General features: G+C 38.5%; 1 protein-coding gene across 2 annotated transcripts in view; it reads right to left on the reverse strand.

Annotated features, from left to right (window-relative positions):
- Nucleotides 1-13,795, reverse strand: part of LOC112555414 (von Willebrand factor D and EGF domain-containing protein-like) — a 72,146-nt gene that overhangs the window by 53,567 nt on the left and 4,784 nt on the right. The window contains exon 2 of one of the 2 annotated variants that reach the window (XM_025223796.1): nucleotides 9,157-9,353. In XM_025223796.1, the coding sequence (XP_025079581.1) occupies nucleotides 9,157-9,353 (197 nt within the window). Of the gene's footprint in view, nucleotides 1-7,642; nucleotides 7,928-9,156; nucleotides 9,354-13,795 lie in introns of those variants that run through there. The other variant, XM_025223798.1, reaches the window with a different exon arrangement.

Below are 13,795 nucleotides of genomic sequence, written 5' to 3' on the forward strand. Positions count from 1 at the left end.
TTATAATGTTCCATTTGCTCCTAAGTATATCAGGAACAAAATATCCTGAGAAATAATAAAAAACTGTATATATAACAACAACATGCAAAACATTAAACACGTAGACTTCGTTATTTCACACACACTTACCAAACCTTTCTCCAGGCAAATCAAATCATATGTAACATTTGCTAAAGATAAAAAAGGTTTACGTATTGAAATATGTTTAAAGTGTTCAGTTCGATAGGTTTTTTTGCCATAGAAATATTACTACTCTCGTGTTTGAGACACAAAAATAAAGCGTACTTCACAACTAGGAAGTAGATGATGTTCTGGCGGATTGTCATAAAAAGAGGGAGAGGGGGTTTAAACGAGTTTAGCGCTTATTCAAGTGGATAGCAGCAAATAGTTTGAAAAGCTGACGGCACTTAAAGTTATCGGAGCTCTCAGGGCTGAATAAGTCTCTACCCCCCCACCCCCCAACAAAAATGTGGCATAATGTGTATAGAAACATGTATGACATAAGCACGAACAGAGAGAAAGAGAAAGATATGATACGAAAAACAAAAATGAAAATTTGAAGAATTCCCCTAATTATACTATTGCTAACTGACTGCTAAAAAGTACAAATTGTTTTATTATAAATGCACGTATACATATATTTAAAACCAACAATCATCACACGGTAAATATAAATACATTTATTTCAAATATTCTTTTTATTGCTTAGGCCATCGGCCCCTAACAGAAGGGTGACATCACAATGACTTTGCATATTTTAGTGCATTGCATAAAGATATGTTGCAACATGTGTAATATATATAGAGCAGACGAATTTAGAACTTGGATGTATTATATAGCTATCAGAGAAAATCTATATGGGTACTAAAATACTACATACTTAAAAGTAAAATAAAGAGAGAGAACAAATGGATAAATTATTGCTTAGGGCTTAGGCCATACATTTATATCAAGAGTTAGTTCGCTCTTCTTCAAAACTAAGAATAATACAAAGCAACAAAAAAATTACTTTTATTGCTAACATTGACATCCTAAAGACATTTCTGTGGTCTAACCTTTCTAGCATTTAGCCACTGCACCGGAACACTACAATTTTTATTCCACCTTCATACTGTTATACAATAAAACTTCCTTATGAAGAAGACCTTCCCTACTACGACCACATTTTAGTAAACATATTTCGCTACATAAACCTTAATTTAAACCTGAAAACATGAATACAATGTACAATTGTACAATGGCCCATAAACATGATTTTCTATTTTCACAAAAAAAAGTTTAGTTTAGATCAGCGGTTCTCAACCTGTGGGGCGCTACCCCCTGGGGGGTCGCGACGTGCATACAAGTGGGTCACGAAGGTGGTCCTTTTTTAAAAGTTTCTTATACAGGTATTAGTGAAATTAGCTTAGATTATGTAACCGAGTGGTGAGGGCGATGAAACTCCAAATCTCTTCTCCCTATTCAAGTACACTGTCTCGGCAATGCAGTGACTTCTCACTTCCAAAACTCAAAACACAATCCCCCTCTCAACAATTATGCCTGCAATCTCCCTCCTCTCACCTTTTGCCCTCTCTCTCCCCCAATCTCTCATCGCTGACTCCCCTCTCCCTCTCCAGTCACACCTCTCTTTTTTTAAAAAAAAAACATCTAAAAGGCAAGCCTTCAGGAAACGTCCATCATTCACACCCTTTCGCCCTCGCACGTGCTCAGTCCTAGTACTCTAGGTCCCTGACAGAAAGCCATGACCAGACAGTGCGGGGTGGGGGCTTAAGAACGACCGATGGCTGCTGCTAATGGCATATTTATCGGACATATTTGAGAAGCTGAACGTTGTGAATACTTCTATGCAAGGGAAAGACAGCACCATGTTACAAACAACTGACAAGATGAATGCTTGCGTCCGAAAAATTTCGTTGTGGACGCAAAAGATACGCCAGGAAAATATTTTTGATATGTTTCCGTGCTTGTGTAAGTGCAAGGCTGACAACTTGAATCTTGATCAGGTGAAGAATGTAATTATTGCCCATCTAAACGGACTGCAAGAAAGGTTTCAGCATTACTTCGCTGAAACTGATGTGACTAAATACGATTGGATTCTAATCCATTTCTGGCTGATCCTAGCACAAGCGGGTTGTCCACGGAAGAAGAAGAGAAGCTCATCGACCTTTCGAGTGACCAATCTCTGAAAATGGTCTTCCAAACAACACCAGTGCCAACATTCTGGATTAGCGGCAACGGTGCTTTCTGAGAAAGCAATAAAAGTTCTGCCATTTTTCAACTTCGTATATGTGAGCAAGGATTTTCAGCATTGCAGCACTGAAGTCGAAATACAGAAATCGTGTGGCACGCAGAGGCTGAGCTGCGAATAGCAGTAGGTACGAACATCGCACACAGGTTCGCTTCTCTATGCAACAGCAAGCAGGCTCAACCTTCTCATTAATCAAAGTGAGTGTCCAATAAAATAATATTATTAGCACCGCAGAATTTGCTTTAGTAAAATTTCATTAACAGTTATACTTCTTGCAGATACGAACTTTGTTTTTCCGTTGTTGAATTGTACTGATTTCCTCGACGCGGCGTTCGAGGTTAGCTAAGGCTCCCCCCCCGGACGTACCGGTGTTCGTCAGGGGGGGGGGGGGGCGTCACAAGTAAAAGGTTGAGAACCGCTGGTTTAGATGTTCTATTTTCAGACGTTTGGCTAATATCAAACCGAGACAATTCGAGTTTTGGTGTTGGGACAATGTAGTCTTACGTGGATCGGTATTCTCCTGACGAGGTCGATTTGACTTAGATGTGAGCTTGATATAGCCGGGGCGACATGGCTTTTGGATGAAATTACCGGTCCCCGTTTATTGTTTTCTCCTTACCAGCGTACATCAGTCATTTATGTTTCATTCAGAACATTTTGCTGAAATCTGGTGGTTATAAAAATAAAATTTTGATAGACTGTTTGCGCTGTATTGCGAAGTTTTACATAAGACTTGTTTACAAAAATTTCACAAAGTTTAGCGAATGTTTGAGCTATTGCGGCATTTTGCCGAAATCGCTCTCATATATATATAGATATAATGCGTCTTTGTATCTTTGTATCTAGAGTATCTTTGTCTCCCACGTTTCTGGTATATCGGTCGATTGCTCTTACCAGTGATAAATTTCCAACCATCCTTAAGCCTTATAGCAGAATCCGTTATTATAACACGAATAATAAGAAGATATCAAAGTTTTTCAGGTTAATACAGCCACATAATAAAAGAACATTACATATTTTCCAGTTAAGTGCAACAAAAACTCAAAGCTAACAGTAGTTTTTAAAGTTACACAGTTTCCAGTCAGTGCTGAATATCTGTAAATATTTATTCACAAGAGATTAATTTAATGGTTTGCCAGTCTTCCTATACAGACCACAGCATGCCTGATAAGCCCAGAGCTGTGATGAGGGTGAGGTGAAGTGTGTCGGTTGTCCTACTCCACGACACAGTGGATGACATTGGCACTGGTCTCTGGTAGACAGAAAATGAAATAAAATATAGAGTGACAAAGCAGATATTAAGTGTGGTCTTAAGTTTTTTTTAAATTTTTACTTCATGCAAAGGGTACTTTGTGTGTGTGTGTGTGTGTGTGTTTCTATTACTAATTTGAATAAGACAGTATAAATAATGCAGGAGTAGCCTAGAAGTAGTGAGGCAAAAACTGAGCAGTACCAACAAAAACGAAGGTGGCTTCAGAAAAAATTCTTGACAAACTGCTTTCTGAACAAGTTCAAAGAATGTCCGTCAGCTATAAAGTTATTTTTATTATCATTATATAACAAATAAAGTGTAATGATTTCTATAGTTCTTATGGGAACAAGTGTGGGCTTGAGAAAGTAAGTTGCTGTCTTGATAGTAGTTTCTTTTACAATTCTTATGCCGTCTCATAACTAGGAGTAGGGCTATAATGCTGGTTCCACGCTTCTGTTCCATCCACGAGTCGACCGGACGCGCTGTTAAAATGTTTTTGAACTTGGAAATACCCAGTAAGTGGGTCAGTTGAAATTGCCTCTCTTTCAGTAGCTTGGTGAAGGCTTTCATCACAAAAGAATGGTTACTTATAGCTGCAGGCCTCAGCAAGTCCTGCCATGCACGTGCAATGGGCAGAAATGATAGATCCATCATGTGCAACGGTTCCAGGGGCTTCCCTGAAATGTGTATAGAATGAGTTTTTTTCGAAATGAAAGGAAATCGCATGTTTGAAGAGCATATTAAAATCTCAAGTACTTTATAGATTATTTACAAGGCTTCTTGGTCTCGTCTGTTACAGCCCTCTAAGCTACAGTCCAACGAGTAAGGGTTAGCTCGAGGTTTAGTGTGTCGAGCTTTAACCGCGTCGGTTTGTCCCTCCCTGGGCGTCCAGTGTGGGAGGAGGGATAGTGGATGGACAGCCCTTATTACAGGTTAGACGCAAGAGACGGCTAGAACAGAGGATATGAAAGGGTGGGCAGTACAAGAGTCTTTTCTTTCCAGTTTGTTAGCCGGAAGGTAGAGACGATTCTCGTGGGAAAGCTATCCTCATGCCAAACCCAGGGACTCGTTATTCCATCTATAGAGACTTGGGCTGTTTGTAGGGTGCGGGGTATACCGAGGTGTTCAAATGACATGCAAATGCAGCCGCACAAGTGCTTGCCCCACAATTCACACTAATTCTCATGTTACTTATGCTCAAATGGGTGAAATATTCTCGAAAACTACCGAGCCTATAATTATATATATATAGGGATGGGGAAGGAGCGGTTTTGCGCAGGAGATGCTGGACCTCAGGGTGGCTGAAATGGATTTTCCGGGTGATTTCCCGACTAGCAGTCTATCTTTCTGAGTAGCTGTGCGCTAAGCTGCAGCAGCGTGAGGTTGCCGTTGAGGTCCACAGTCTGTGTAAAAGGCTGGTTGGAACTGCTGCCGGAGAAAACGTTTATGCCAGTTCTGTGAACGTCGAAATTCGGGTAAGTCATGAGCCGTAATGGGTAAGTGAGAAGGAAATTCTTGGCACTTTGCTTTGGCCGATGGGTGTTCTGGTCAGTGTGCAGGTGAAAATAGTCAGCGCATAAATTTCTGCGCTGCCCTTCACTAATGTCCTGCACTAAAGCTACTCTGACTGAAAGATAGGAAGATGAAGACTTCAGAAGAGTCCGGAGGCGAGAGGAGGCAGTCGGATAGTGGTACACTTGGTTAGAATGTGGACATTGTTACTGTATTGCGAGTAAATTTTTTCTGCCAAGGTTTCACGTGTGTGTCATGTGACATCTTTAAGATGGAAGTAACAATCACGCCGATTAAAGTCTAGGGTGGCTTGATGACAAGCCTGAGACCCCTTATGCAAGAAAGGGGGCGTATGTGCCGGTGTTGTATGGGATAGAAAGGTAAAGGAGTTATATGGGGTAGACATCCCTAAGGGGTTACAGCAGCCAAGAGCGACCAGCCCGCTGGCAGAGGCGTCAATGACGTCTAGAAAGAGAGTGACACCTGAGAGGTTGCACACCTGTCTGCCAGGCTGACGGGGAGGAGGCTTAGTCACCTGTCCGCAATGCCACTGTAGGTGGGGCAGAGGGTCAGTAGAGTGGTCTTTTATTTGTCAGTGTTGGTTACTTGATGATTGTATGATGAGTGAGTGACCAATGGCTTCCCTTGTTTTGTGTCTTTGCAAATTTGCCAAACAAGAACCTCGCAAGAGACTTCTCTGCACGACGTTAGCGTGAATCGAGCAACTGGTCAGCTCTCAAAGCAACTTCAGCTTCCTAACGACTGACTCTGAACTCCAAAGGGAAAGACTCTGGAGGAAGGACGCTTGGGGTAGAGAACCTTGAGCAAAGGGGTGAGTTAGTGACAAAGAACTGTCAGGACTGCCTGCTGTCACCTTGGAAATCATAGGGTTTGGTCAAGAGGACCCAAGCTACCTGTGAGAGGTAGACGTTCGACGCCAAGGCCGTCAGAAGATTTCGTTCTCAAAGGAGGAGATCGTCTGCTTGGTTCGCCCGAATTCCAAAGGACCTGAATGTGTCATTAAGGTGGTATAGTGTTTGTTTACATCTTGTGACCTGTGGGGAAGGAAGGATTTTTTTTGGAAAAAGAAGCAGAGCATGAAGGAACACATGGGCAAAACTAGTAAACAAACGAGAAGCCCATTGACAGGTAGTCGTCTCTTGTTACTCAAAGAATGCGTGTAGACGTGTGTGCATTGGTGCTATTTGTGGCTCGTCCTTGACACCCAGACAGACGTGGAGATCGGGATGAAATGGATCAAACTGAAGAAGGAAGCCCCAAACCGGATCCGCTAGCGTTGTGTAGTTGCGGCCCGGCACTTCACTGGGGGTAAACAAGACTAAGAAGAATGGGTGTTTACGTGAAATGGGAGGCCTCTCCTTCCTCTGTTTTGTGCGAGTGCGAACGTTGTTCACCGACTTCATGGAGTTTTCCCAGCCCAAAGCAAAACATCGCCACTTTGTTGGGTGATAGGTCTTATGTTGTCGTGCTTTTGCTTAGGCATATGTACTTTTCTTTCTTTTGATTCACGTTTTGGTAAATAAATCTCTGCCTATGTTTTCAACACATTCGTGTCCTATTTTCTCAGAATCGGCTGGCATTATTAGCCGCGAGTGATTAGTCCTTGAGGGTACCGGCGGCAGAGGACGCTGGCTACGATCTTCATCTCCTACTCTGACAAAAGTCACTACGTGCAGTTAACTGTCAATTATAAACTCCGTTTATCTGATTTTTTTAGTATCTTTTCTTCACTTTTTCTGATGGGTGTGTTCATTAGTTAGAATCTTGAAATGCTAGCATCAAGTAATTGGCACTGTGTTTTTATTTTTTTACGTTATACAAATTTTAAAAATATTCAAATACCTATAACATTCAGTAAATAATACAGGAAATAATATTGTTCTCACCTTGGCTTTTATAACATGAAAACTCTCGATTTCAACATGGACATTCTTCATCGTTGAAAAATGTATATGCCTTTAAAAGGGATTTATGTTTGATCTCATTATTTGTACACCAGGAACATCTGTAAATGGTCATGAAATATAATAGCAAAAGTCGTACATAGACGAAACCAGCAACAAGCAAAACTTTAAACACATACACTTCGTTATTTCACACACCTTTAGCAAGTTTATCTCAAGACAAATGCAATACGTCACTTCCTCTATAGATAAAAAGATTATTTATTAAAACACCTTTAAAGCTTTCATTTCAAAAGGTCTTTTGTGCAGAGAAATATTACTGCTTTCTTGTTTGAGAGACAAAAATAAAGCTTACCCCACAGTTAGGATGTTGACGATGTTGATCTTTGTTAACTCCGGAAACTTCACTCTTAGCTCAATGTTTTGGCGGATTGTCATTAAGAAACTCGGTAATATGGAGTTTTTTTTTTTTTTTTTTTTTTTTTTTTTTAACGTTCACTAGCATCATTATCTTTCAAATTCGAAAATCTATCGAATCCCCGCTCGTGCTCCGACGTTATAACAGTAACACAAGTTTTGTCTGTTGCGCAAAATTCTGGCCGACAGTGTATCATGCAAATTGCTCATCTTAAAAACAATCGGTAGAAACATTGTCTAAAACCAACTCAAACTTTACAAAATAAATTCTTTAAAGAACTGACTTACTATGAAGAGCAGCTAAGGCCAGCAAGAACGACTGAAGAAAGCATCTCCTTGTGTGTGCGCACCCCATGTTGTCATCTGCGTGCTAGCATTTATTGCACCGTGAAACTACCGACCAACGTATAGGCTGTTGACGCGGAAGAATACACTTTCAGGTAATAAATAGTCCGCGGATCACTGTTTGCCAAGAGCCCGAAGGTGCAAGATCATATTGAAACGCTTGTTTACATGGCGCCCCGTTAGCCAATCGGTCCAATAGAGCCTTGACGCCGAAAGCTATCTTCTTGATAAGCTGGTATAAAGGGACACTTTGATAGGTCCCCTATGGTTATTGGAACGGTAAAAAAAAGCCGTTCTAAAAATAACCTTCGGGAAGTCACCGATCTTCAAATGTTACCACGCATGTGTTTTCGTGCCATTTACTTCCTTGTTCTTTTAAGCATGGCAAAGAGACGATAGGAAAACAAACTATTCAAATTTGAGATTTAAATTTTATGAAAAGAAACTGTTATTGAGAAAGAGTTACTTTCATCCAGTTTAATAAACCAAATAATCAGTCATCAAAGCACCATTTTTTTGTGCAGAAATTGTTAAGAAAGCTTTAGCATGTGGAGCTCAAACTCGAAAGATAAATAGAGACTGTGGATGCGGGCATCACTGAAAGAAGGAAGATGCGAGAAAGACAGGGCAGTGCCACCGTATGAGTATGAGGATTCAGTGGCGATCATCTTAAGTGACGAAACCACTCTACAAGACAATACTTTATTTATTGAAGCAGCGGGAAAGTCCAAATAAAATGCATGTCTGGCAGTTTGTTCCAAGTATATCAAGACTACTGGTATTCTACATCAACACCTGAAGATTGTTGCAGACAAATGGCTTTCAATGCTGAACCGTGTAGGTAACATTCATGAAGGGCAATTTGGAACATCCTGCATGCCAGCATGGTCAACTTGATCATTTCCCATTTTCCAAAGAGCGTTGCGCTGAACGACATGAAAGCGTGGTTGAGACATGAACTGGAAACCACGAGGACATGGCAGATTTAGTCTTGTATTCCTTCTTTCCTCGTCCCTGTTTACTGTTCTTCTTTGTGTGTATCTTCTTAACTCTCCATTTTCTATTTGTACTCTTCTTTGTTTCCGTGTTTGTTTGTGTTTTCGTCAACCCCTTTGAATGTGTAATGTTACTGGTCTTCGCTCAGCATGACCTCAATTATGCTATGCTAACTGAATGCTAAAAAATACAAATTGTTTTATCATAAGTGCACGTATACATTATTTATAACCCACAATCATCGCACGGTAAGTATAAATATATCTATTTCAAATATTCTTTTTATTGCCTAGGCCCTAGGCTATCTGCTCCTAAAAGAAGGGTGACATTACAATGACTTTGCATATTTTTAGTGCAGTACATAAAGATATGTTGCAACATGTGTAAGTTTGTGACATCCTGAGCCATTCAGCAAGTCATCAACATCTTGCGGACAGCCTCAGGCAATCGTTGTTTTGTACCTTGAAAGTATCGACGCATGTCTCAGGCATTTTACTCTCAGCATCTACCACAAACCGGTACCAGCCCGCGACGAGGTCAATGTCGCACAGTGGAGGCTCTGGGTAGGTCGTCACATAGGACACACTGCGGTGAACGTCCGTCAGGTTCTTGTAGTTTCCATCGAGACAAGGGTCAGGCATTGCCTGAGCAGCGACATCTAGACATGAACAAATAGGCAACTGATAAATTCGGGGCTTGGTGCATATGAGAGTGAAACCGAATATAGTCTTCTTTCCACAACTACGATTTTAAGTACCTATAATATTAACTTCAGTTCTTTTGAATGTTATAAAATAGTTTTTAAAACTGCATTGTAATGCTTTTCTATTTCGTTTTCTAATCATGCTAACTTATCACCATATTACGCTTGACTGAATATTTATAGGGAACTAACTCCAGGTATGAGTAGCCCTTTGATGTGTACCCTGAGTGTAAAAACAGTATTTATGCTCGACTTCTCCAAAACGTTGCAGTAGACAAACAAGAATAATTTTTTATAAACACACTTGAAAAAGCGAAATAAAGAAGAAGTCACTGCTGTAAATAAAAGATAATATTCATATGATTTCAAATTACTAATTTTAAAAAAAAGTATGAGGAACGCGCAGGAGTAGCTTAGAAGCTATTTCTCAACAACTGAACAATACCTAACAAAGCCATGGTGACTTCGAACAGCATTTTTAAAGAACTAACACAAAACAACTTTCTGAACGAGCCTTACAAATGTGTGTTAGCTGTAAAAGTATTTTATATTGTTATTATTTTACAATACCGTACGCGTTCTTTCACACACAAAACAACGACTGCCTGAGGCTGTCCGCAAGATGTTGATGACTTGCTGAATGGCTCAGGATGTCACAAACTTCAAGACATATGCATAAACAATAATCCGCTTCAACACAATATCCTATCGGCGAAACACAGCTAAATCGGTACATACAATGTTTACAATCCGGGCCGTTCCCCGATCAATCAGACTGAAATAACTCCTTAATCTAAATTCTTGATCCTAACCTCCACTCTTAATCTGAATTCTAATCATGTTAATAATAATTCGCAACAGCAGTAATTTAGTAGTTTACTCACAGTTCTGTTCGTTTCCACCACACAGTTCCAATTTTATTATCTCATTTTTATCTTCTTGGCGACACCAGAAGGCCCACTGTACACACGGTAACACCCCCAGCAGCAAGGAAGATATTTTGGCTACAGTTTTGGGACATGTCTTGAGTATCCGGGGCCATGTGGCAAAATGGCGTCCGACCCATAGCGAAAGTGAAACCGGGCCTAACAACGGGGTCATGTCGGTTTGACCTGTGAACAAGCGTGGGACGCTTCTCTCCCCCTTGTGACCGCTAGTCAAACCCTGATGGCTCATGGGGTACGTCCCATCTTTTTTTTTTTATATATCCCACTATTTATATCTTCAGATTATTGGTATTTTATAGGGATTTCGGCAGGATCCTGATTTACATATTTCTAAATCAAGAAACATGCCAAAATTCCTCCAAAAAAATACCAATATCAAATGGATTAATAATTTGTGTATTTGCAATAATTATATATATATAACAAGCAGCAAAAGAGTGCACAAAAGTGCAAAATGTTATAAAAAAAAACAAAACAAACATGATTTGTTGTTTATTGGCGTTTATTGAGGTAACAATAAGGATAAAAAGCAAACTAAAAAATTTTTTTGATATATAAAATTTTTTTTAAAGCATTGTCTCATTTGTATACATAAACAATTTATCATTTATCAAGGTAAAAATATTATCACAAATAAGGATAAAAAGCAAACTAATAAAAAATATAATGTTAAAAATATTACAATTTTTTAAAGCATTGTCTCATTTGTATACATAAACAATTTATCATTTATCAAGGTAAAAACTTATCATCTAAGGATAAAAAGCAAAACTGATAAAAAAAAAATAATTTTTAAAAAATATATAAAAATTTTTTTTAAAGCATTGTCTGTTGCATACATAAAAGAATGTTTCCTCTTGATATATTAATGCAACATTCGTTATTATTTAATTATAAGTTGTAGAACGATTGCAAAACCATGTAACCATTGACAAAACAATTAAAATTAAATTTGCAGTTTCCCTTAACACTAATTTACATTTGTCCCAAAGAAAAGGGTTCAAGATATCTATTGACAATTATCAAATGATAAGTATGAACTGAATTGCTGTCAAAAAAGAGTGATGCTTTAATAGACATTTTTCTAAAAAATAATCAAAGTCATGAAATTAACTATAAAAGGTTCTAGTTGGATTGGCAGCTTATGGTATTAACTACAAGCTTTTAAAACAATTAAAATTTTAAATTGCACCTTTATCACTAAGAAAAGGAAACCATCAAACACATGTTTGGAAACACAATTATGTTCAAGGAATTTTAGAAGGTATTAGAAAAGAACTGTAAAACATATAAATGATTCTGAATTTTACCACAACACATCTTCTTATTGGATCGGGTGAAAAAAATATCCTCATGTGATAAGTATTAATGGGTTAGAGAAAATAATAATCACAGCAACCAGTTTTATATAAATTGATATAAATCCAGATTTAGTTATATGCAGGTTTATGTGACAAGAATTTTAATCAACTGTAGACAAGTAGAAAGTTGCACAGCTTTACTTGTCCTCACCCCAGAACAATTAACTGACGTATAGGCTGTGCTCAAACCCTTTCCCTTCTGCCATTCTCTTTGAGGCCCTAGCACCAGCTAACCAAAAAGTTGATGCATGCAAGTCAGCATCCGTAGAACTCAGGATAACTTTTTCTTGCTGAACAGCTCATCATCGTAAAAAGTATAGAACAAATATATAAGGGAATATGAGGTCTGCAAAAAAAGTTAATCACTTAATTGTAGGTTACTGGACCCTAAAATCCAGAATATAATGTGAAACAAAAAGAGGTACAAGCAAATTATACGTGATATGTAAAGTGGCATAAAAATTTAAAGCGTTATTTAAACTAGAAAGGAACTACAAGTGGGAACTGCATTGAATTTCAGCTTAGAATTTCTATAGGCCAGAAAAACTCTGGAAATTCTAATTTCAAAAACAATCCCAATACATGGGAACTGTAAAGATGTCTATAAACTGTCATTTTAATTCCTGTTCTACACAGTGTTAACCAGCTGATTAAAGGGACTTACAGTCACGTAGAAATTGGCGGTAAACATTGTGTCCATATTTTATTTTGGCAATGTAATTCAATCAAACAATAAAATGAGTAGGACAGTTGCTCCAGGGCCTGATTTAATCTTCCGTGTCATGTTTTTTTTTTTTATGACTCATGAAAAAATTCTTGTCTCTACACTAGCAGAGTCAAAGGTTAAGGTTCGATAACTAAAAGATAAAGAAAACAATCCAAACAGTCCTATTTTTATGACAGGCATGTATATCTAATGTACCGTATACACACACACACAGAGTCAAAATTTAAATCCTTACCCTAAACTGTTTGTAAAATGAAGGGGTGGTTCTTGAGTCCCATTGAAGTTGTAAGATCAGGCAACACTCAGTTGAAAATAGCAGCAGATAGAATGCCCCTCACTACATGCTTTAATAGTGAAGCCGACGCATCACCGAATGGCATCCTGAAAACAGACAAAATAAATACACATCATTTTTAAAAAAAATTGCAGTGGGCACATATAATACCTGTTATGACAAACTAGTATTTAAGGAAGACCACCCCCCCACCAAAAAAAAAAGACAGCAAACAATTCAGGAAGTTTTCATACAACCAAGCAAAGTGAGGTACAGAAAATTTACTTATCTGCTCTAATCAATGCCACCATAACAATGCCTTTATTACTTTTTAGTACTGCAAACATGTCATTAGTTTAACAATGAATGGTATGGTATGGAAACCTTTAAAGGGAATCAGATAAAAAGATTTGACTCCTCCTACTAACAAATCAGAATAAAGCACATACCAAGCATGTCCTTTTTTATGGGTCTGTCTTCATATCTCCCTCAAGACTCTCTACATCTTCTGCTGATTGTTAAAGCGAGACTGGAACCCCTCTGGCAGATTTCCCGGTCATTTGCCTTTTCCTTGTTCTTGTTCCTCCATCCATGTAAACATCCTTTTTTAAGGTTGTTTGTATCATTTCTCATCTCTTCCAGAAGAGACAGTTGTTGCATCCCAACTTTCTCTAGTTTAGTTCTAACCTAAGAACACAATAGCAGAAAACATGTAAAATAATGATCTTTTCTTAGCTTTGCTATAGTTCACAATGCCTGGAAAATACCATTAATTTTGGGTTAATCTTTACCATTTGTCATATCTATCTTGATATGTGATCCATATTTGTTTCAATTTTTTCACTATGGCAAAAGGCTGGGATTTCCGCTTCCAGTTTAACTCATAAAAGCACTGTTCATAACTCTTGGCCAAGGGTAAGAAGAAAAAAAAAGCTAAAATGATTATAAACAAAATGGCTTTAAATTACCTTCCAAGGGGTTATGGGTCTTTATGCTGGCAGGCTGAAAACCAGACAATGGAATCGGAAGGCGCTGGGGGTTGTGAAGGCAAAGGTGAAACAGTCCTTTTTTGAAAGCTGCTACTTGGA

The sequence above is a fragment of the Pomacea canaliculata genome, linkage group LG14, assembly GCF_003073045.1.
Source record: "Pomacea canaliculata isolate SZHN2017 linkage group LG14, ASM307304v1, whole genome shotgun sequence".
Taxonomy (NCBI): Eukaryota; Metazoa; Mollusca; class Gastropoda; order Architaenioglossa; family Ampullariidae; genus Pomacea; species Pomacea canaliculata.